Source organism: Protopterus annectens, chromosome 11.part0 (assembly GCF_019279795.1).
Source record: "Protopterus annectens isolate FY-2018-M chromosome 11.part0, PAN1.0, whole genome shotgun sequence".
Taxonomy (NCBI): Eukaryota; Metazoa; Chordata; order Ceratodontiformes; family Protopteridae; genus Protopterus; species Protopterus annectens.
Genome location: NC_056745.1, coordinates 205,526,464 through 205,551,782, shown reverse-complemented (window position 1 = coordinate 205,551,782; position 25,319 = coordinate 205,526,464). Strand labels below are relative to the sequence as shown.

Genomic DNA, 25,319 nt, shown 5'->3' with positions numbered 1-25,319 from the left:
CAAAAAGGAACTTGCTGGAGAAAGTCCTTCTGTCCACCCTCTCTAACAGGGAGTTTAGGGCTTTAGGCATATTCAGGAAGCAAGTTTTGCTTCAACAACCTTTGCCATGTGGTCTCCGAATTACCTGGCACATTTTACAGAGTTTCAGGGGGTTTGACTAAGGAGCTCACCAAATCTCTGTCATGGTCCATGTCAACAGAGGATAAAAAGACAGTTTCTTCACAACTGGCCACCCTTCAATGTCTGTTAAATACCGCCATGTGTCTGATTACCCACACAGTAGGGGCTGTTTCTAGAGTGGCAGATTCAGGCATTACCATTAGGAGACGTGCTTGGATGTACCTTAGCACCTTTGCAGAAACCTACAGGACATCGTCCATCAGTGTACCCTTTGATGGATCTACCCAAAGTTAGAGACTCTCTCCAGGGGTGAACAAGATGAGAAAACCCTGTCTGCTGTAGAGATACATTTTTCTTCCCCTCAGAGGACTTTTTCAAGAAACTAGAAATGGAGCAGAAAGATGTGGTTCTAGAAATCACAGGGATTTTCTCAGGATTGTTATGGAGATGGATCTAAAGGTAGACATCACCCACGAGGTAGAGGGGGCCTGCAAAACCAAGACTTCAGAAGTCCCTACTCTGAGAAGCTTTTCCAGTACCCCTGAACAGTTGCCTGATTGCTGCACTGTGGAGAAGGTTGGGTATATTTATTTGTACACCTGGAAGCCTGGATGTCCATCACCAAAGATGTCTGGGTATAGTGAATAGTTACCAGAGGTTATTGCATTCCATTTTCCCTTCCCTCTCCCACTCATTCAAGAACAATTCCTGATGTACCACCCCATCAAAGAAAAGAAGCAGCCTCAGGAATAGAAAAGCTGCAGAGAAAAAGGGCTATCCAGGAGGTTCCACCAGACAAGTGAGGATTTGGAACTTTTTCAAAAATTTTTTTGGTGCCAAAGAAGACAGGTAACCTCAAACCAATGTTGGACCTTTCACCACTTGCGAACCAGTTTGTCAAACACTCAAAGTTCTGAATGGTCACATTTCAGTCCTTTCTACCTCTTTTGAGGAAGGAGGATGGGATGTGCTTGATAGACCTCCAGGATGCAAACTATCACATAAAAATAAACGTTGCAGGGGATATCTTCGCTTCCATCTTGGAGATGGTCATTTTCAAAGTGCATAGCAGTGGTTGTAGCTCACATGAGATTGCTGGGATTCCAGGTATTTCCTTACCTTAACAACTGGCTCAGTACAACTCTTACCAGACATCTACTGATACACACCAGGGACTACCTGCTCCATTTATATCTGCATCTAGGCATAATAGTCAACTGTGACAAATCCTGTGCCCTTCACAGTCAGACCATAGAGTTAGTAAAGGCTCATCTGGATACAGTTTCTGAAGTGTCTCGACTTCCTCAATCAAGATTGTGTTAAGTATGAGAGTACTACAGTCGTCTATGAATTTGTCATCCTATGACATCTCCCATGCGAATCCCAAAGATCTGCGAATAGCATGTTTTCTGGTGGATTCACATACCAGACATTTTACAGGGTTGCCTTTTTGTCCTTACTTTGCTCAAAGCCATGGTGACCACAGAGGCTTCCCAGCTGAGGTGGGAGAGGAGTACCTGAGACAGATGGTCCAAGGCACGTGGTCCCCCTTAAGAAGCCAACCTTCACATCAGTGTTCTAAAGATGAGGGTAGTTCTCCTAGTATTGCAGAGCTTTCAGGACATCATTCCTCAAGTGACAGGTGCTATTCAAACACCCAGCATGTCAGTTTTCTGGTAGATCAACAAACAGGGGAGCCCACTCTTACCTTGTGTTGGGAGGCAGTGACTGTGTGTGGCAGTGGGTAATCTTTTCCAATCACATTGTTTTTGTAATGCACATTCCGGGAAGTCAGTGTGTTAAAGGACAGATTTAGTTCTCCTGCCTCATGAGTGGTTTCTAAATCTTTCAGTGGCAGAACAGATTTTTTCCCCAGTATGGTCAGCCATGCTTTGACCTTTTCACCTCTGCCCACAATTTAAAATGCAGTAGGTACTTTGCCCAAATCCCCCCAAAGGGTGAGTCACCAAGGGATCCTCTAATCCATGATTGCCCTCCTTGTCTCCTTTATGCTTATCCCCCCTACATCTCTCATACCAAGGTTTTTACAGAAAGTATATCAACAGTGTAGCAAGGTTATCCTCATTGCTCCTTGGCCTTCCCAAGTGTAGTTTCCATTCCTTTGGCCTTGTTTGTTATACCCTTCTTGGGTTCTGGATTCCTCTCTCACCCCTCTGGGCTACCTCAGCTGGACATATAAGCTCTCAGATTGACCACATGGTTTCTCAACTTCTTTTGATGGCTAGAGACTCCAATAGGAAGACATAAAAGAGTAAATGGAAATGTTTTTCTGTCTGGGCCAATGAGAGGCACCTAGATCCTTTTTCAGCACATATTCTGTGGTTTTGGGATTTTTAGCTTCCATTTTTCATAGTGGAGGAAGTTACTATACAGTCAACATTCATCTGGCTGTGATATCCAATTTTCACTTAGGTCAAGATTTTTTGTCCTTGGCCTCCCTTATGCAAAGCCTTCTTCAAAGGAACATTTTTACTCAGACCTCTTATCAAGGACCCCACTTTCTTCTTGGAATTTAACAGTTCTTCTCCAGGCTGTAACTCAGTTTTCCTTTGAACCTGTAGCAAAAGCTGATTTAAAGTTTTGGCCCTGGAAAACTATTTTTCTAGTTGCTATTACATCTGCTAAACGAGCATTCGAACTCCAGGCTCTTGTCAATCACCTTACATCATTTTTCTTAAAGACAGAGTTTCTCTTCACACCAATCATGCCCTTCTGAAAGTAGCTTCTGAATTCACCTTTAACTAGTCCATTAATTTACCAGTTTTCTTCACTAAATTTTCCAGTAAAGGGAAATATATGCTTCATTAGTTAGCTGTACAAAGACAACTGACATTTCATCTCCATAGAACAAAAATTTTTAGGAAATTGAGTCAGTTTATTTCATTCTGGAAGGCTATACTGGGACAATCTGCATTAAAGCTTATATTAGCATAATGGCTTACTGCATGTATTTCTTTTGTTTAAAAACAAAAAGAAAAATCCGTGGTATCCCTCAGTTTCAGAAAACCCAGCATGCAACCTGTATTGGGTCAAAAACAAACCAACCATTAACTTCGCAGTGTGGAGGGTGTGCGTGCGGTTCATTCCTTGAATTGTGTTATACACCTAGTTCACTAATAAAAATCGAACTGGAAAATATGTGCTATAAAATAGAATATAGTAGGTAGTCCACAGTTGAGCTAAAAGTGGAATATCTTTTATTGAAACACAAACAAGTGATCCTAGTTGAGTATAATGAAAAGCATCCAAAACATTCATTATTTATATATAATGAGATTATCTGGAGCAAGGAAGTGGTTACAAAGGGTGAAATTTCTTGGTTTTTTTTTTTTTTTCTTCTCTCATGTTTACAAACAGAAAGTCTTGGCTTTACCATGACCACCTTGTACTCATTCCACTAAGTCAGTCTCCACTTCATCTGCCTTTCTGTCCAGAACAGAATAGGTAACATTTGTGCTGCTGCTTGGTCCAATGTTCATACCTTCATGACTCATTACAAATTGTGTATTCTTTCTAAGAACAAGGCAGTATTTGGTTCTGCTATACTCCAGAATATCCTTCCATGAGACCACTGTGGGGGTTATAGAAGCTGGGGACTCTGTCCCAGTGGTTGCGGAAGGGACGGAAAAGACAACATCAGATACAGTAATATATGCAATGTTGTCTTTCATCTTTCCTCAACCTACCATCCCTCCTTTCCTCTTCCATTGACAGGAGGTATTCATATGTGTTCCTGGTATGAGCTGGAGGTAGACCCTGTTGGCCTTTTCCCTCTCTATGCTCCCGATACTTCTGCTATCATGCTTCTAGAAGTTTTCCTTTTCTGTTTGTGGCATCAAAGGAGCAGACTCCACCTGATGTAATCTGGGGCTTGGGAGAGGAGTATGAGTAAGATGAGGAGCTTGATCTGAAACCTAGTGACTGAGGAAGGATGAAATTTGTCAACAGAGATGCATTGTTATGGCATATGTAACTATTGATGTGAAGTTGTTCAATTTCGCCGTTTGTTCTTACACGTGGGTTCGGCTCCGAGTCAGCCACTTTCCAAGCTCTAGATCTCTGAGAAGCTCGAGACACCATCCCTATTTCATGATGTTCTGCTGCCATACCCCAGATCTAGTTTTTCACTGCAATAGATCTCATGCTCTTCGCAAGAAGCTCGGGCCAGTACCTTTTTTCTTGTCTTTTGACAGAAGCTTTTCTATAACTGTGATAGTTTGATATATATATATATATATATATATATATATATATATATATATATATATATCAAAGTTTAGTTGTCTAAATATTACTTGTTTATGTTTTTTTGAGAGACTTAGCGTGTGCTTTGTGTGTTTTCTTAGGAGCGGTTGCTCCTAGGCCTTTAGCCGTTTCTTAGTTGAGTTTTTTGACAGGGCTCGGTCAGTGATCCTATATGAAGGGGTTTTTTTTGTGTGTGATTCTTAATGTTCTTAATAGCTACAAAGTAGGGTTAGTGAATGTTCAGGGATCTGAACGTTTTGTGTGATTGCTAGTATTCTTAATATTTGTAAAGTTCAGGGATCTGAACCTTAGCAATTGTGCTGTTTCTCATTTTTTTTTTTACACATGTCAGAAAAACAGAGATCAGGGTTCAACGGTGTGGCTGTGAACAGAAAATGTCCATCACCGACCACCACACCTCATGTGTTTATTGTTTAGGGCCTTTACACCTGCAAGAGGACTGTTCCATCCACCACTCTTTTAGTGGCAGAGTTATGCTGGAAAGGCATAGAAAGCTTATTGATAGAGGCCTCTTAAAATCAGACTTCCTAGAGGCTTTAGATAAGTCTGAACAGACCTCCAAATCTTCGAAGGGGTCGAAGTCTTCCAAGGTGTCCTCAGAGCCCAAGTCATTGGCTCCGAGCACTTCGGGGAAGATTCGGTCACCGGCTCCTCAGCCCTCGGAGCCGAGCACCGAACCTTTGCCTCGGAGCCAAGTCCCGAGTTTGGAACTGGTACCGGAGGTTTTAAAGTCCCCGATCCTTCGGTCAGTGAATTCTTCGGCTCCTTCGACCCATTCTTCCAGGACCCTCTCAGATGTCGATGTGGACCGTATGGTGCAGAGACTCTTGGAGAACCCGGCCTTGGCCAAATTGCTTTTGGCTTCATCTCATCTGGCATCGAAGCCCAACACCCCTCTTGTCACGGTTTCTACTCCTCCTCCGAGACCAATCGAGCCTTCGGAGCTGGAAGGTGAGGACCTGATAGTTGTGGAACCCTTGGAGCCGAGGCCTATTCTGGTGCCTTCGGCCCCGTCGGCCTTGACATCTTCGGTTCCGATCGAAGGGTCTCGGAGCCAACACACTCTCGCTGGGTCTGGGGGGGGGGTCAAACCGAAGCTTCGGTTTTGAGTCTTCCTCTCGGGGCCTCGGCGCAGTTGAGGTCGGCTCCATCCTCTGGTTCAGAGCCCGTGGTCTCGGCCCCGAGGAGACTGCCATCTTCTTTGGAACCGGCGGACTCCTTGGACCGAGACACCGGTGCCTTCGACGCCGTGAGGAAGGTCATGTCTGCTAAGACCTTTACCTCTTCAGGTCCTTCCTCTTCTTCCCCTAAAGGGCCCCGTTCTGTCTCTACATCACAAGTTCCTACCAAGCATCGAGACCCAGAGCCTCAGGTAACCCCTGCTCTATGGAGACTTCACAGACGCCACCACTGATGAAGTCCCTAGGAAGTGACTGTGCAAGAGGAGGCACTTGGATTCCCCTCAGGAATCCCTGACATCAGACACCAACTTAGAGGAATCAGAAGGGTCCCCACGGTCCCCCTCAGAGGATGTCTCATTTGCAGACATCGTAGAAATACTTAAGCAGAGGGGTGACTGGCACTCTCTTACACCCATCTGAGGATCAGTCGGTGCTCCTGAAGGCCTTTGGGTCTCAACCTTCCACCTCCTGGGTTACTCTGCCTTTCGACGAATTAATGGACTTGATCGCTCGAAAGGTGTGGGGGTCTCCTGATTCCATGGAACCGGTCCCTCAGAGGCCCAACAAATTTATCACCTCCCCTCAGGATAAGTCCTTTCTTACAAAGAGAGTCCCCATTGATGCCATGGTGGTGGCGGCAGCCACCAAGAAAGAGATGTCCGAGACCTCTTCTGTCCATTCTCCTAACAGAGATTCCAGGATTATGGACAAATATGGGAAATGCATCTTTAGTTCTGCGACATTTGCAATGAGATCGCTTAACTATTTAACCCAATTTACCCGTCTTCAACGAGATGATCTCAAAGAGCTTGGAGATACTCTACAGGGCAACACAGATTATGCTGTCTCCGAGAAAGTGACGGCACAGCTTAACACACTTAATTCCATTGTAAACTCGTCCATGCGGCTCATTTCTTATGCAGGCGAGGGATCGAGCCGGGCAGCAGGTTCAGCGATAGCTCTGCGGAGACAAGTCTTGGATGCGCTTATGTGCGGAAGCCTTCAAGTCTTCCTTTGTTAATACCTCATTTGATGGCTCTACCTTGTTTGGGCCTAAAGTCAAGTAGGCACTCACTAGGTGTGAGCAGGAAGGAAAGGCTCTATCTGCCGTAGGAGTCCATTTTTCCACCCCCACTAGACCATACCCCAAAAGGCAGAAAGGTGAAAAAATGAAGTTCCAGAAGTCCCAAGGAGCTTTCAAGAACAGACGTGGTGAACCCCCCTCCAGGGGCAGAGGAGGGGGTATAATGGTAGACGCCGCCCAGGCGGCAGAGGGGGTCCGCAGAACCAGGGTGACAGGGAGCAGTTCCTTGGCAAGCCCTATCAGCGCACCTGAGAGGAGGCCTGCCCGTCCTGCTCTGGAGGTAGTCGGGGGTCACTTAGGTTTATACGCAGAAGCCTGGCTAGGAATTACATCAGATTCCTGGGTAAAAAGCATAATTACCAGATGTTACATCATTCCCTTTTCAGAATACCCTTCCACTCGTGCAAGAATCCCAGGTGTTCCACCCAGTCTGCGGAATCTAGCAGCCATAGAAATTCAAAGGCTGCTGGAAAAAAGAGTCATCCAGCTAGACCCGGCAGACCAGATAGGATCCGGAACTTACTCCAGGTTCTTTTTAGTTCCAAAGAAAACAGGGGACTGGAGGCCCATCTTAGACCTCAGCAAACTGAATACCTTTGTCAAAAAGAAAAAGTTCTGGATGGTCACGCTTCAATCGATACTCCCGTTTCTCGAAACGGGCGATTGGATGTGCTCGATAGATCTCAAGGATGCGTACTACCACATCAAAATGGCCAGGCCATCCAGAGATCACTTGCGTTTCTGGCTGGGGACCAGTCACTACCAGTTCCGAGCTCTGGCCTTTGGTCTCACCACAGCCCCCAGAGTGTTCACCAAATGCATGGCAGTTGTCACGGCTCACCTGAGACGTCTAGGACTCCGGGAGTTTCCATATCTCGACGACTGGCTCCTCACCGCCACCACCAGCCATCAACTGATTCACACCAGGGATTGTACTATCAGTCTATGTTTCCAGTTGGGCATAACCTTAAATTTAGAAAAATCTGCTTTATCGCCGTTGCAGCATATTTCCTTTATAGGAGCAGATCTCGACACCACCACCGCCCTGGTCAGATTGCCTCAAGAACGAGTAATCTCTTTACGAAATCAAATATCCCTTTTGTTGATGGAAAAGAAAGTCCCTGCATTCCAAGTTCTGAAGCTGTTAGGCATCATGGCAGTGACTCTCATAGCGGTTCCTTTGGGCCATATGCACATGAGGATACTCCAATGGTTACTCTTCACACAGTGGTCTTATCAACAACTTCCAGTGTCACACAAGATTCTGCTGATAAATACTTGCAAAAAGGACCTCCTTTGGTGGTTGAACAGCCACCAAGTTACTGTAGGTTGTCCATTTGTACTCCCCCCTCCCACAGCCACAGTGACCACGGATGCTTCCCTGATAGGGTGGGGGTGTGTGTCAGGGAAGAGCTGTCCAAGGTACTTGGTCAGAGATGGAATCCAGTTTGCACATCAGTGTCTTGGAGTTGATAGTGGTGTTCTAGCATTGCAACACTTTCACGACTCTCTACCTCGAGAGACGATTGCAATACAGACAGACAACATGTCAGTAGTCTGGTACATCAACAAGCAAGGGGGAACCAGATCTTACCCCTTATGCTGAGAGGCCCTGAGAAGTTGGCAGTGGGCTGTATCCACCGGGTGCTTCCTGATAGCAATGCACATCCCGGGGTCATCCAACGAGATAGCGGACAAACTGAGCAGAGCCATTCTGTTGCCTCACCAAGTGGTCCCTCAAAGAACGAGTGGCGGAAAGGATATTCCGCAAATGGGGCCAGCCTTGCTGCAACCTTTTTGCATCCCCGATGAATGGCCAATGCAGAAGCTACTTTGCCCTGTACCCTCCACCAGGGGGACATCCCAAGGGATGCACTCGTACATGATTGGCCCTCGGGTCTCATATATGCCTTTCCTCGATCCCCGCTGATAACCAAATTTTTACAGAAAGCCAAAAGCCTGGGGAGGACTGTTATTCTGATAGCCCCTTTTTGGCCTCGGCAGATATGGTTCCCCTTCCTTCAACAATACCAAGTGGAAGAACCTTGGGTTCTGGACCCAGTGCCAGACCTTCTGACTCATTCATCGGGAGTTCTTCACCCCTCTCTTGTATCCCTCAAACTGACAGCTTGGCTGCTCCACTTCCCAACCTAGCCAGGTCTCATGATTTGTCTCCCGCGGTTCAGCATATTCTGGTTTCCTCTCATAAAGTCTCCACCAGGAAACTATATAACAGCAAATGGAAACAATTTGGTCATTGAGCTTGTCAACATGGTATTGATCCCTTTATCGCCCCTATTCATAACATTCTGGAATTTTTGACTTCACTTTTCCACGGTGGTGCGGCAGCCGCTACTACAAGGGTTCAATTGGCTGCCATATCTAACTTCCATGTGGGATGCGGAGGTTCTAACATTATGTCCCACAGATTATGTAAAGCCTTTTTGAAAGGGACTCATCACCTTCGACCCCCTATCAGACATCCGATTACTCCCTGGAATCTAAATTTGTTGCTGTCTCAACTCATGCTTCCCCCCTTTGAGCCCGCATCTTCTTGTCCTTTGAAGTTCCTTTCCTTGAAAGACAATTTTCTTAGTGGCCATTACTTTGGCGCGTAGAGTTTCTGAACTTCAAGCACTCTCTATTAGAACCCCATATTTGGTCTTCCACCCTGACAGGGTGTCCCTAAGAACAAATCCATCCTTCCTCCCAAAGGTTTGTTCCGAAGCGAACTTGAACCAGTCCATTCAACTTCCCACTTTTTTCAGGCATCATGCCAGTAAATTGGAATACATGTTGCATAAGCTTGATATTCACAGACAACTGAGATTTTATTTGGACAGAACAAAAGAATTCAGAAAATCAGATCAACTATTTGTTTCCCATGCAGACAATAAGAAGGGCCTTTCGGTATCCAAAGTTACGTTGTCCAAATGGCTTTCTGATTGTATAAAGTTTGCATATTCTTCATCCCATCAACCTTTAGAACGTGAAGTGAAAACTCATTCTACCAGGGCTGTTTCTACGTCCTTAGCTCACGCAGCTCGTTTACCTTTGGACACCATTTGTGCAGCTGCTACTTGGTCCAAACCTCATATGTTTATTACTCATTACAAAGTGGACAGGGCCTCCATGGGCAGGGCTTCCTTTGGTTCATTGTTCTCAGGAATGTACTCCCATGAGCCGCCCAGGATTAGGGTGCTTGGGCCGCTACCCACGTGTAGGAACAAACGGCGAGATTGAACAACTTCACATAAAGAAGTTATAGGTTCATACTAGGCTATCTGCCCTAGGGCATTTATAAGCCTAGACAGAGTGTGTTTGGCTTTCGCCACCCATTTTAAATTAATTTTGCTATGCCTTTTTTCGAGGTTAGTATACTGTGCCTCTGTCTAACAGTGACACAGAAGTGATACCCGGGGTAAACCTACGATCTCCCATCCACTCATCAAGATTCCTCTTGAGGAGAGTCAATGAGGGACTCTGCCTAACCTGGACTGGGATTTTATTCCAGAGTGAAGGGAGCCTCTGGGTTATGAATCTGTCCCTCCAGCATATCCTATCTATTTCAGTGCTGAGGTTCAAGTCTCTCGAGCGCGTAGCTCGATGGGATTTGGATTTTCTGAGGTGCAGCATGTCCATTAATTCTGGGTTGGACATGGCTTTATATGTCAGGCACAGATCGCCTCTGAGCAGGCAGTATGCCACTGAGTAGAGCTGGAGTTTCTTTAACCGGGCAGCATATGGCATCTGTTTGAGCCCTTTGATCCTCTTGGTGAGGTACTTTTGGGGTCTTTCCAGTTGCTGCAGGTGTCTGGTAAGGTACATCTCAAAAGGGGCATTGTACTCAATTATGGGCCTGATGAGGGATGAGTAAAGAGGCACGATGACCTCCCTTGATCTAGATGTGAATCCCTTCATGATTAGGTGGGCTATATAAAATGTTTTTCTAACCACTTCGGCCACGTGGTTGTCAAATGAGAGATTGCTATCAACTTGGGCCCCCAGGTCCCTAATTACTTCTTCTGTACTTAATGGATTACCACCTATGTGGTAATTTGTGGGCACTTTGTTTTTGCCAAAGGGGATGACTATACACTTTTTGGCGTTTAGCTTGAGGCCATGGCTCTGGCACCAGTTGTCTGTTTCTATGAGGCCCTTTTGGAGGATGCTTGTGTCAGCTAGAGAGGCGATTATGGCGCCCAGTTTGCAGTTCTGCGAACTTGGTCAGCCACAGTCCTTCCGTGCTGGCCTGTACCTCCGAGAAATATATGCCGAACAAGAGAGGTCCCAGGACTGAGCCTTGTGGGACGCCACTTGTAACTGGTTTGGAGTCTGACATGGCTCCAGCAATTCTAACCATGTGGGTTATGTCCTTGAGCCAGTTTGCAACCCATAGGGGTTTATATTTAAGCTGGCGAGCTTATCTATAATGCCCGAGTGGGGTATTGTATCGAAGGCTTTTGCGAGGTCCAGGTAGGCTGTGTGGACCACTTTCTCCTCGTCAATGGCCTTGGTGACTGTTACAAAGAAATCGACCAGGTTTAAGAGGCAGGATCTGCCCTTAACAAAGCCGAACTGGGTAGGATCCAGTGTCTGTAGGTACCCAATATCTTTATTTATGAGGTCCATGATGATCCTTTCTATAGCTTTGCAGACCAAGCTAGTCAGGCTTATGGGGCGATAGTTTCCAGGATCCGTTGAGGCACCAACTTTGTGGAGCGGGACCACTGTTGCTGTACGCCACTCTTTGGGTACATATCCTGTAGTAAGGCTGAGATTGAAAAGTAGTTTTATGTTTGGGTTTAGCTCTTCTTGGAGTTCATGTAGGACGAAGCCCAGGACACCGTCTGGTCCCATTGATGCTGTGTTTTTTGCTTTGGAGAGGGCGGCTCTTACTTGACCTTCTGAGATGTCAGCGGGGCAGCACTCTGCTGGGATAGATATTTGCCCTTTTGGTGGGGGGGGGTTTGTGCTGAACCTGTCAGCTAGGATGTTGGCAATGTCTGTGGGTTCGGTGTATTTTTTGTCATTTTGGACTATTTCTGAGCATATCTGGGAATTCCCACCCAGGTTCCTAACATAACTAAAGAAAGCCTTGTGATTATCCTTAGTGTCCTGTGCAATTTTTCTCTCGAAGCTGGCCTTAGATGATTTTATGAGTGCCAGTAGTTTTTTGCTAATACTGATCAGAGATGCCATCCCTTTTTGGGATTTTGCTCTATCATGTAATAGCTTCCTCCTTCTATTGTATAGTTTGTTTATAGCTGGGGTCCACCAGACAGGACGTCTGCCTTTGGAGGATTGGGTCATGGTTTTATTTGGGATTGCATGATCCATGCATTCCTGAAGGTGTTCATAGAATGCATTTATAAAGGATTCTGCGGTCTGGGCCGTATTTTCCACAGGCCGGGGGGCTTTGAAGGATTCCACCTCGGTTTTGAGGAGTGTGAAATTTGCTTTAGAGAAGTTTTTCACTGTGGTTTTCTGGGCAGGGGGTGGGTTCGGGATGTGAATATCCAGTGAGATTGGTTTATGGTCTGATCTTACCAGTGAGGGATACACTTCTGGTCTGGAGCATAGAGTCCCCATGTTGGTGATGATCAGGTCCAGTATGTTTCCCCTCTTTTGGGAGTGGTAACAAGTTGTTCCATAGCATTTGAGTTTATAAATTCTAGGAACCTTTGGGCTAGGGTGTTGGAGCTAGAGTAATGCTCCCAGTCTATGTTTGGGTAGTTGAAGTCACCCAATATAATGGTGTTTGGAGAGACCTTCATATTTTCCAGTGTTCTCAGGAAGGCCGAGTGGGGTTCCTGGGTTTGGGAGGGTGGTCTGTAGCAGGCTGTAAACTGGAAGGCAGTTTTACCCACTGTTAGTTGCACATGGATAGTCTCTGATGCTTTGTGCTGTGCCACCAACCTGGAGGTGTGGGTATCTTTGACGAATATTGATACTCCCCCTCCTTTTGTGGTTCGGTCCAAGTTTTGGGGCCGAAAAGCATGGTATGAGGTATAAACCTGGTAGTGCTGGGGTGCTCTCGGGAGCCTTGAACCAGGTTTCTGTTATTGTACAGATATCGATGTTCTCCATGATAAGGAGAGTTTTGAGTGCTTCGAGTGCGTGCATCTTGAGGTTTAGACTTCTGGCGTTGAGTAGCATTACTCTTAGTTTTTTATCCCTTGTGATACCTTTGGAGGTGGGTTTGTCTTTTGAGCCTTCCCTAAAAAAGGCACTGTGGGGGTAGCAAGAGCCTTTGCCAATATCCGAAAGCCCAGGGGTGGCATATGCAAGTCGTCCCTAGTGAAGCACTGTGGCTTGTCGAGCATGTCATCCCAGGCTGACAGGCATTGGATCCCCTTTGAATGACACCAATACTTAAGCCAATTGTTGAAATTGATCATCTTGTTTTCATATTATGGCATCATTCTTGGTGAGGGTAAGATGCTACTCAAGGTCATGGTCATACCGGCCTGGGCTACATGCTCAGAGAGCTCCTCTATGTCTCTTTTCATGTAGTCCAGGGAGGTACGTCTCAGGTCATTCACACCAGCATGGACAATGACGGAGTCATATTTGTACTTGCCTTGGAGTGACCTGAGTGCTTGTGTTATGTGGCGGATCCTAGTGCCCGACAGGCAGCTCACCGTGACCTTCTCCTTGTTCAGCCTGGTGAGTGGGACGTCAGTGTGCCTGACGATAGAGTTACCTATTACATGTGTATCAGGTGTGTTGTTTAGCCTTAAGGGCTGTGACTGTTCAGCACACTGGCTTTGTGAGCTATGTGTTGCACGTGTTTTGTTTTGGGGTAGCGGTTGCTTGGGTGTCTGCTTTGGAGGTCTCTGCTGCTTAGGCAGATTTTTATTTAGAGCCTCCGAGTATGTTTTTGTGTGTTTATGTGTTTGGTTTGCTGTCATGGTAGGTCTATGTGAGACTGGAATTATAGTGAGTGTGGTTTCCTCCTCCTCCTGACTGGTTCCGCCAGTACTGAGTTGAGAGAGCTTAGCCTCCAGTTTGGCTATATGGTTGCATCTCTCACATGTGTTGGAATTTGTTGGGAGGAGGAGCGGGTTGTCTGTGTACATGAGGCAGTTGTAACATTGCCTCAAGATTCCCAGATTCACCAGCTGGACCAGAGAGGAGATTGACAACTGACCTTTGGACATGCTAGAATAGTATTGCGAATTCCTTTATAGTTGAAAAAAAGGGCCAATGAGGAACAAGGTACTCAAGGGGAGTTTGTGAGGGTGTAGTGCTTTTAATTTTTTAGTGCTGACTTATATAATTGCTTTAGTGAGCAAGTGCCAGGTAACTTAAATGCAATGTGTTACAAGTAACTTAAATGCAAAAATGACAAACAGTAACTTTCTTTCAAGTGAAACAAGGACATAAGTACAGTAAGCAATGCAGATATCACTAGGGATCCACAGAAGTGCTGAAAAGCCGCGTTTTAGGTGGAATTAGCATTTCAGGGAAATAACAGGCAAACAAACAACAAACATACAAAGCTAGATTCAGCAGGCCTGGGTCTAGTCTATGCTACAGCAAACAAGGTGTACCAATTTCAGTAAGAAACAGTTCAAATATGCAGGCACTATAAATTCCCAGCTCAGAAGGACAGAGTCCAGCCTCTCCTCCCACAAGAGTGCAGACCACGAACCTTCTTAATGTAAAATAACTGGCCTGAAGCCCAAGTGCTTAAACCAGCTTATGTTCTTACCATAACGTTCCATTTGAGTTGTTCATCTCGCCTTTGTTCTTACACTCCCTCCCACCTTCCTCCTCCATGTTCTGGAAGAACGGGTATGGTTGGTGGTCTGGTTGATCTTACTAGTATCCTCTTTTCAGCCAGGTTATTTTTTAACTAATTGTAAATAGTTACTTTGTTATATTGGGTTGCTTAGTTGTGTTTCTTGCTGGGTTCAGCAAACTAGATCTGGGGTTTGGCAGCAGAGCGTCATGGGATAGAGACGGTCTGTTGAGCTTCTCAGAGATCTAGAGCCTGGAAAGTGGCCGACTCGGAGCCGATGGATCGGCTCCGAACCCACGTGTAAGAACAAAGGCGAGATGAACAACTGATATGGAATGTTATGGTAAGAACATAACTTCTTTTTTTCTACCGTGGTGAAGCTTATGATGCTCATCTCTTACAATGCTGTTGAAATCTTGCATAAGCATGCTGTAAAACTTATGGCTCTGACCAACTTTTTCCAAGAAATTAAAGCAACTTTCATCAGTTCCCTGTTTGAAGGGCTTATGTTATTTGGGCCCAAAGTGAAAGATGTTTGGAGAGTGCAGAGTAAGAAAGCAAGACTCTTGTGGATATTGAAGTCCATGTTTCATTCTCTTTAATGCACCTTTTCCAAAAGGGGCACTCACCAAGCATGGCAACAGCCACAGAAACTCAGCAGTTTGGAAAGAACTCTTAACTACCCAAGCAGTTTTCATAAAATAACAGGCTCCCTGTTTTTGACCCTGAGGTCTTGCCTGACTGCTGACATACAGAGGTAATTGGAAGTCATCTGTCTCTCTAGCTGTTATCTTGAAATTTCATTATTGAGGAAAGATAAGTAGGAAGAGTTATACCCAGGGGTTATGATGTCTCTTTTTTTTTTTTTTTTTTTTTTTGCAGCTTCTCCTCCAATGAAAGACATTCCACCCTGTCAGAAACAAGCATCAGAGAAGGAGATCTTGAATCTCTTACTCAAGAGAGACCATGAAGAGGTCCTTTCTGACTGGAATGGCTCTGATATTACTCCAGATTTGTTTTGATGTCAGAAAAAATACCTTAGGCCGATATTTAATCTGAGCAGCCTAAGTGGATTTATCCTCAAAGGAAACTTTCGTATGGTCACGGTACACTTGATTCTTTTTTGTTTAGCAGAAGGAGACTGGACGTGCTCTGCAGACCTGTAGTTGTTGCATCTCAACACAAAGTTCACAGAGAGGCTTTTTTAATACTAATTCTGGAGTCTTCTGTTTGGTCTCACCTCCGCCCTCTGGGTGTTCAGTAAATGCTTGTCTGTGGTCGCAGCCCACTTGAGACTGCAGGGAGCTAAGATGTGCTTGGATGACTGTACTGTCAGCTGGCCCATCTCTTCAAAGTCTGATATCCGTGAAGGAGCCTTTAATCATGTTGTTCAAATCTGAGATGATAACATTGAATATAAAGAGGTCACAGTTGCAACCTGCTCAACTTCTTCCTTTTATAGCATGCAGTCTAGATATCAACTCATGTAAAGAAAGACCCCACAGAGAGAATAGTCTTTTCAGGCCAAAGTGTCGTCCCTTGTTTTACTAACAAAAACCTCGACACATCTGTACTAAGGCAGTGGGTCTCATGGTTGTGGCTATTCCTGTGTTTATCAGGGAAAGTTGCCACATTGTGAGTTCTCCCGTGAGCTTGTTTTGGTCCAATGGTTTCAAGATAGTGGACACTTAGATTTATCAAATCCATATCTCTCAGATGTACAGGTGCCACTTAATATGCAGGCAGAGCTGGACATCTCCAACCTTGGTGAACCATTTCACTTAACCGCATAACTGGCACCAGTGACAGTGGACATCCCCCACCCTGGGCTGCCAAGTGCATTTCATTTGGTTGATGGCTCCGGATATCTGGATGTCTTTGGAAATATTTTTGTACTTCAGAATACTGGGCATGAAAACAATTCTTTTTTCTTATAAGACTCTTCTCCAGGGAGTTATTAACATATAGTCAGACAACATGGCTGTTGTGGAGTACATCAAAAAAAAAAGGGAGGAATAGTCTTATGCTCCTAATATTGGGAATCTGTGAGAGTTTAGGAACATGTCTGACCACCAACTGTTTTTTAGGTACTATTCACATCCTGGGAGTTTCATGCTTGCTGGAAGACAACCTGAGCAGGTGCTTCCATCTGTCTTGCAAATGGGCTATCAGTGGTCAGTCAGCTTCTCAGTTTCATAGATCTTTCCTCATTCCTGCACTGGGATACCTGTGGGGGAGAATGTAGCTCACAAATGGCCACTTTTTCTCTTCTACCCCCCCCCCCCCCCAATTACATCTGAAAATTCATTCAGACGGTGATTCTTAAATTAAATGTAATCCTGGTAGCCCCATACTGTTCCCAGCAGATAGACTTTGCTGACCCATATATTGGTCAAACCTTATCCAGATGACTTCTCCTTTTGCATGCAGTTTGGCTTCTCCCCTAATTATAGTAGCCAGCAGTCTATAATTCTTTGTGCAGGTAGTTGAGATGTTGTCATCTTCTCAACACCCAACACAAGAAAAACTTTAAGAACAAATGAACATCTTATTTTATCTTTGGGACCAGTCTGAATGGTTTAGATCTGTTCTTGTCCCCCTTTTCCACCAGTTCTGGACTACCTTGTCCATATTTTTCACACCAGCATTAGCAGCAAATGGACTTTTCTTGAATAACTGTTTCCACTTTCCATGAAGAACTTCACTGTAATTACTTAGCCTCTTCAAAAGTTATTGCAAAACTTTTCTTAGTTACCTTCTTGTTGAGACTATTGCTAAGAGCTCCAGTACTTTCCTGAAAATTGTACTTTTTTTCTGGAAAAAGATCCCTTTGAGCTTTCCCATTCTGTATATTTGAAGATTCTTACTTGAAAGACCCTTTTCCTAGTGACATTCAAATCAGATGGGAGAATTTCAGAATTTCAAGCTGTCTCTGTAAAGTCTGTGGTTTAGTTTCTCATACAGGTGGTCTTTCTGAACTAATCCATTTTTTATGCTTAAGGTTGCCACTAAAAAAAAAATCTTTACCAATATATCCAACTGTCTTCTTTGTATCCTATACATACTCCCTGGACTGCTTACTTCATGGCATGGATATACACCAGCTGAAATGCTGACAGAGCCACATCTGTAATAAAGGCTCACAACTCTGCTTCCCTTTCTGATGTGAAACTAGGACTCAAAGTTCCAAAGTCAGACTTGTCAAGTAATAAATTCTGACACTTTAAGGGTAGTACACCCGTACCAGTACTGTTTAAAGCACACACTCTGCTAGAACTTTAATTACTTTAGTAGTTTTTTCCCAGTTGTGCAGCAATTGCTAAGTTTGCAGCAGCTTTTGTGGTACAGCCTCAGTGCTTTGCAAAGCATTACAAGCTGGATCTGTTATCCAGGTGGTCACTTTTTGGAGATGCCATTGTCAAGGGATGTTCCTACAAGGAAGGTGACGTAGTTGTACTACCATGGAGTCTGTACTGTTGTTTGTCTTTCGGCTTTTCCCGGTTAGGGGTCGCCACAGCGGAACTCTGGTCCCCTAATGATTGGCAGTGGGTTTTTATGGTGTCGAGTTGCCAGCCAGACGCCCAACCTTCAACGAAGGCACGCCCATTCATCGCATGTCTTTCGAATGCCCACTCAACCACGGGGAGGGCATGCGGACTCCACACAGAAGGCACTCCCAACCCAAGCCGAGAATTGAAAGGGAGAACCTCTTGCTGTGAGGCAACAACACTAACGCTGCACCACCGCGGAATGCCACAGACCATGGAGTCTGTATTGTAAGTTACCTAAATGGCCTCCTCTTGGTTAAAGTTATGTATTTTATGTAACAGTAACCCTGGAAAAGTATTCCATCCTTAACACAAACCCACTCACATTCTCCCTTCTCATTGAAGAAGGTTGCATCAGTATTTGTTTAGCTTCACACAGCTATCCTCTATTCTGGAGATAAATACTGTGCTGCTTTGTGGTATAGTGGGAGGATACTGAACAGCCTGGGAAGTTTGTTTTACTGAGTGGTCCTAGTGCGTGTAGTCTTACACCCAAGAGTTCCCAAATATGCATTTTCTCTTCCAGAGCTAGCATTATGCTAAGCATGTTAACACATTTATTACTTCCTATGACCTATTCCATATACTTTGCATATATTTTGTGGTTATTCTTTAGTGAAGACTGCCCATGCTTATGAACAGGCAACCACAACCATTTAATGTTGCTTAGGGTTGACAGAAATCTTTGGATCTTTTGCTTCTGTTTACATCAGGGCTGCTGACAAGTGTTTTAACGTTCAGAAGACCACAGGACATTATTTACACAATGCACTGTAGCATTTTTTAAATAGTCATATTTCTAAAATGCCATACCATAATTTGATTTCACTTGTAATGGAATTCTTATTTTAAGTATTTCTCTCTCCACTTTAAGGGTACATATGCAACAGTTTATAAGGGAAGGAGTAAGCTGACAGATAACTTGGTAGCTCTAAAAGAAATAAGACTGGAGCATGAAGAGGGAGCACCATGTACAGCCATACGAGAAGGTGAGTACCCTACCAGATTTGAAATTTTCTTTGGTGGAATGCATATTCATTTAACTTTAGACAGAGAGTTAAAATATTGCATTTTCATGACGTTTGAGGACTTCAAAGTGTCACCTTCTTGCTTACAAAGACTTTCGTTATAAGTTACTGCATTATAAAATAGTAATGGTAGTCTGATTGTAATTGTACAAATCTGAATACAGTTCACAAAAGGCCATGTGTTCTTTAGGCCCTTTCAAAGACTGATTATAATAGGGTTGAAATGGGTGGTCGTATAGAGCCCACAGCATCAGGGGAACCTGCTAGCCAGCAAAACCATTACACTACAGCACAACCATCTCTGTATTTTCCAGCACATTTCTAGCTAGAATACTCTTTTGCTCCTCTTTTTCCAGCATGCACTGGTTCCAGGTTCCACTTCCACAGCCACCGCATAGTACAGGTGGTACTATCAGCCATTCTTCTGCATAGTACAGGAAGTACCAAATGCGGGAGAATGGCTGCTTTGAATTGGTGCTTGCTGCCACTGAATGGAGGAATTTCATTGCTTGGTACTGTTCTGTTTGCTGCACTATTGAGAAGCTTTGAATTCCTGCTACTGCATGGAGGGGAGTTTGCAGCAGCAAGCACAGTGTCCCAGGTATTTTGTGTGTGTGTGTGTGTGTGTGTGTGTGTGTGTGTGTGTGTGTGATTTGTGTAAAATGCCCTAGTTATTTTTTTGTTTATTTTCTGTAGCTAGAAGAAATGCCCTAGTTAATTTATGTAGAAGAGCCTACTGATTAATTGATTTGCTCAGAGATGCAGAACAGGCAAATGGAGGTAGAAAGAATCAAACTGTTCATCATCTCTAATTACAGGAAGAACTGTGCATCATCTCTAATTACAGGAAGGAGCTCATAAAGATCTTCAAACCTTAATTTTCAGCACTAACTGCCGCACATTCACACAGTTCATTTTCTGATAAATCATTAAAGGTTAAAAGTTACTGAGCAATGAGTCACGAGTAATGGTCATTTTAAAATACTGTGTGATGTTATGTGCTTGTGTCCTGTAGTCAGAAGTACAAGGTTTTAACCCTTTTAACTCTGTTTGCCTACTGTCTGACTTTGAGCAAGATAAAATGCGTTTCCTGCATCCCAGTATTCCACTTGTAACTTACAAATTAGTGTAGTGGGTTAATGCTGCTGTTTCTTGTGGGAATGGTGTGGGGTTTAAACCCTTTTATCTTTTTACATTAGTCTGGCACTTGGAGCAGTGGATTAAGGTTGTGAGTTATAGTTCCTGTGGTGAAGGATTTGATTCCCTCAGCCCTCATTTACTTTACTGGATGACTTTAAGAAAGTCACTTAATCAGATAGTGTTTTGGGTTGTCTAGAAATTTGGGCTAGGCTCCTCATTTGTCCTCTGGCCTGCAAGCATAACTACGTATGAACTAGAGGAGTTATTTTATAAAAGAAACTGATTATAGTGAACTGGAACATCATAATATGATCCTTGGTTTCTTTGTTATGTTGACATTATATTTATTATTTTATTTATTATTATTATTATTATTATATTTATTATTTTCGGGGTTCCCAAAATGTGCACCGTGGCTTCCTCACAGGGGCACCGTGAACTAATAAGCTTAGCTGCAAAATAAACCGCAAACAGTTTGAGGTTTATTTTGCAGCTAAGCTTATTAGTTCGCAGCAAACTAAGTCTAGACCTACACTGTAGCTTTTTAGCCGAACTGGCATCAAGTATAGTAGCGGTCCCCAGCCACCAGGCTGTGGAGCACTTGGAACCGGGCTGTCAGGTAAGTGAATGCCTGTATGAGTGTGTGTGTCTGTCTGCACGTGTGAGTGAATGTCTGCATGAAAGCAAAAGAGTCTGTGTGTGAGAGATCGGGAGAGTGAGAGCAGTGTGTGAGTGAATGCAGGAATGAATGAAGAAGTGTGTGTGTGTGTGTGTGTGTGTGTGTGTGTGTGTGTGTGTGTGTGTGTGTGAGATCGGGAAAGTGAGAGCAATGTGTGAATGAATGCAGGAATGAATGAAGAAGTGGCTGTGTGTGTGTATGAGATCGGTAGAGTGAGAGCAATGTGTGAAAGAATGCAGGAATGAATGAAGAAGTGGCTGTGTGTGTGTGTGAGCGAGATCGGGAGAGTGAGAGCGATGTGTGAGTGAATGCAGGTATGCATGAGGAAGTGGCTGTGTGTGTGTGTGTGTGTGTGTGTGTGTGTGTGTGTGTGTGTGTGTGTGTGAATGCAGGTATGAATGAGGAAGTGGCTGTGTGTATGAGATTGGGAGAGTGAGAGCAATGTGTGATTGAATGCAGGTATGAATGAAGAAGTGACTGTGTGTGTGTATGTGTGAGATCGGAAGAGTGAGAGGGATGTATGAATGCATACGTAAGTGGGTGTGTGGCATGTGGGTGTGACAGACAGTGAGAGCGATGTGTGAGTGAATGCAAGTGTGTGTGTGTCTGTGTGTGTGATTGGAAGAGTAAGATTGATGTGTGAGTGAATGCAGGTATGAATGAGGGAGTGACTAATGACTGTGTGAGAGATCGGAAAAGAGTGAGAGCGATGTGTGTGTGTGTCACGGGGAGAGAGTGAAGAGTTAGAGTGATCCCTGGCAGCAGCAGCAATGAGGTCTGGGCAAGTCTGGACCATACCACTGGACACATACCTCTCACCCTCTTAGATCAAGAAATCGGGACAACGCCAAAAATAGTGGGGGTACAAAGGCACAAAATAGGGACACTTTTAAGTACTGCTCTCACAAGCTTAGAAAGTTGATAGAAATGCAGGTTGTGCATTAGCATGAATTTTTGGAAGGGTATGAAGTATGAAACTCAACTGTCATTATTTTCTGACTTCAACCTCAATGATCTGCCAGTGATTTACCAGAAAACAACAATTTTGAGAAAAAGACCAAAAATATGAGGCAAAAATCTGGACATTCTGCAAAAATCTATACAGCTGAGAGGTATGCTTAACAGAATCAGATAATAGGGACAGATTTTAAATATTGCTCTTATAAACTTAAAGTTAATAAGGTTGCCATTAAGTTTGCTTACCACTCAACCATAGTAGATCAGTGTTATGCTGTCAAGCAGAATATACACTTTTTTTGTAATTGTCTTATTATTGTACTTTTGAGCTTTTCTCCCCAGGCCTACTAATCCAGTCGGGCAGCCTCATTAAACAAATGTCAAGTAAATAAATAAATGAAATATGCACATTATGCGCATGTGCATTATGCAAATGCATTTTTAATTTAACTTAATTTTTGCAGGCACATAAGTATGAAATTTGTGTTACAGCAACTTGTCTGTCACTTGGTATGGATGAGTAAAGCCACGGGTTATTAAAAAGCTACTTTGATTTCCTCATCTGTCTTCTTTATCTCTCTAACCAAGTTACTTCATCAGATGGTACTCAGTGGCTGTTCATGAAAAGAGAGACTTGTGTCCAGTGGGCTGTCCTAGGCTGTTAACAGATGCGTAACACATTTGGCTTTTGAATTCCTACATTCTTCTCATATCTGCTAACTAGTGATTTGATGTATGCTATTTGATTATCAATTCTAGCTGTTGTTGAATGGGTTGCCAGAAGATTTTTCACAAAATGTGCTTCATGGGAAGCAAGGTTTGCTGTTTCTCATGCTAAGTTTGTTTTCAATTTGAGAGTGTTTTGTTTAAAAAAATGTCTGTCAGCATTTTTGCTGTAAAATCTGAAATAAAAGATCTGATATCATTTTCATTCATTTATCAACTGTTGGGTTTGGATCCAACTTGGATGCTTTTATCAGCTCGTGGAACACTGAAACTCTCTAGCTCCTCCCTTACTCATAATGCGCCGATAACCTAACATTCCTCAAATCTCATTTGCCACCTTAGCGTACAGACATGGTCACTGCAGACTCTCAGGTTGGCTAGCTTATTTTTTGTGAGTATAAACATTTCTTCAAATTTTTCTCTTAGATTTATCCCTGTCTTATATTAGTCCTATTTTTTTATAGCTTTCCTCCCTATTTCTTATTACACTTTTGATTGTAGATCTTGTTACCACTGCTGGTGCCCCTTTCCTTGTACTAATATAGTACTTCTCAGTTTACCATCATTGGCAGCCTCTTTCTCTTTTCTCTTTGTTTAAAAGAAAAAAAAAACTCTCCCTTTCTATTTGCATTTTTGATGCTATTGGATTTTGTACTTTACAATGTCTGAACAGAAACCTTTTGGTTTCAAAAAATGTACGGTCTGCAGCCGTAAGATACCCCTGTCTGACGTGCACTCTAAATGCATTTATTGTCTAGGCCCTGTGCTTTTAGACTCAAATTGTGACATATGAAAAGCCTTTAATCCAAGGGCTTTGATAGACTGAAAAAATAAACTGATCTTAACAGGTTTGCTTCTTTCCAAGTCATCAGCATCATCTAGGGCTCAAACCCTCCAAGAAATCCAATAAAAAGAATGCACAGAAGCATTCCCCAGAACTGACCTGTCCTTCGACTCCAGGTTTAGGACCTCCTCACAAAGTTATGAAACCTTTGGATCCGACCTCTTCGGATCAGAAGGCAAAATCTGATAAGTCTCCTCGAATCCGATCTCCACCATTGGCATTGGATCTGGTTTCAGCTGGACTACCTTCTCCTTTCTTGGTTATGTCTCCTAGGTGCCATCATTCAAGAGCACTATCAACAGCGTCTTTTACTCATTCCTGCAGAAGTCTGATCGAAGCTGATGTGGACAGGATGATGAGGAAGTTCTTCTCGATGCAGATTCAAATGGGGTCCTTCTAGCTCCAACCCCATCTGGTCCGCAGACCTTTGTTAGTACTAACCCACCAATTCTTGCTCTTTCTCCAGTCTGACCATTGGTTTTGGAGCAGTCAGAGCCAAAGGTTCTGGAGTCATCTGCATCAGATCCGAAAATCGTGGTATCTTCAACTCCAGTGACATCCCTGAGTGGAACTGTGCCGAGCACTTCTGAGCAGGATGACTGTCAGAGTCATAGCATCACCACTGTATCCTGGGTGTTGGAGCCAACATCAAAATTGTCAGAGCCATCTCTGCTCCTTGGAGGTTCAGCATTAGATCAGCTACAATTCCCTCCTCAAGTGGTTTGCCTACGATTTGGAAACATGTTTTCCCGGAACTGTTGGCATCCTACTCTCTTGAGGCACTCTGCATTCGAGGTAGTGGTGAGAGCTTTCCTGTTCCCAGAATCCAAACTTCTCCCCCCAGTCAGTTCCAACTTCCAACTCCATTCGTCTCTGTGTCTAGAGCCTCAACCACCTGTGCCACCCAGGCAAGCTACCCAGGATACCCAACACGGTATATTAATTTCTTCAGATAGTTCTCCGGAGCACCCCACTGAAGATGTTCGTGGAAAGAAAAAGTGCAAAAAGAGGCAGTTAGACTCTCCACAAGCATCGGTCAAAAAGAATACTGACTTTGAAGGGGGGAGGAGGGTTCACTATATCACCACCCAATGAAGTCTCATTTGGAGACATTCTAGAACTTGTAAAGGTAAAAAGGGTGATTGGTCTCTTGTCAACCCTTCCCAGGAGGAGTTGATATTCCTGAAGGCTTTTGGAGTTGGCACATCTACCATCTGGGTGACTCCACTCACCGATGAGCTCATTGATTTGATCTCTTGATGGGCATGGAAGGAACCTATTTCCAGGAGACCAGATAGGATCCTGGCCCCCCCCAAAAGACAGAGTTTTGGAGCAAAGGAGAACCTGTTGATGTCGTGCTCCTCTCTCCACTCTCATAACAGGGAGTCTAGGGCACTGAACAGATTTCGGAAGTGTGTGTATGCTTCACTGACCTTTGCTCTTTGGTCGCCAAATTATTTGGAGCACTTCATTAGACTCCAGAGGGATTTGATTAAGGAACTCACCAAATCCATCTCTGGGACTATTATCTGCTGAGGCAGAGAGTACCATTGCCTCGCAGTTGTTTACCCTCCATTCCATTTCAAATTCGTCCATAAGGCTCGTCTTCCATGCAGCTGAGGGGGTACCTCAAGAGTAGCAGGTTCAGGCATTTCCATAAGGAGACATGCTTCGATGCTCTTTTGTGATTCTGCGAACCCTTAAAATTTTCCTTCATTAGTGCTCCCTTTGATGGAAGTTCTTTATTTGGCCCCAAGGCAAAAGGCCTTCGCTAGGTGAAAGCAGGAATGTAATTTCCCATAGTGCTCTGTCAGTGTACCAAGCAATCAGTCTTCTGGAATTTCGGGTTTTTTGTTTGTCTTTTAAAAGTTGGGTAAGTGGGATTTTAGTCTGCTGAAATAGACCTAGGCCCGTGCTATCATATCAAAATAAACAGACGATCCAGAAGATATCTGCGCTTCTGGCAGGGTGTCAGTCT

The 25,319-nt window shown here is 44.0% G+C and overlaps 1 protein-coding gene across 1 annotated transcript in view; it reads left to right on the top strand.

Moving 5' to 3' along the window:
- CDK17 (cyclin dependent kinase 17) overlaps window positions 1-25,319 on the top strand; it is a 1,919,677-nt gene that overhangs the window by 1,302,953 nt on the left and 591,405 nt on the right. The window contains exon 8 of the mRNA XM_044087623.1: window positions 18,842-18,956. Coding sequence (XP_043943558.1) covers window positions 18,842-18,956 — 115 coding nt within the window. The remainder of the gene's footprint in view (window positions 1-18,841; window positions 18,957-25,319) is intronic.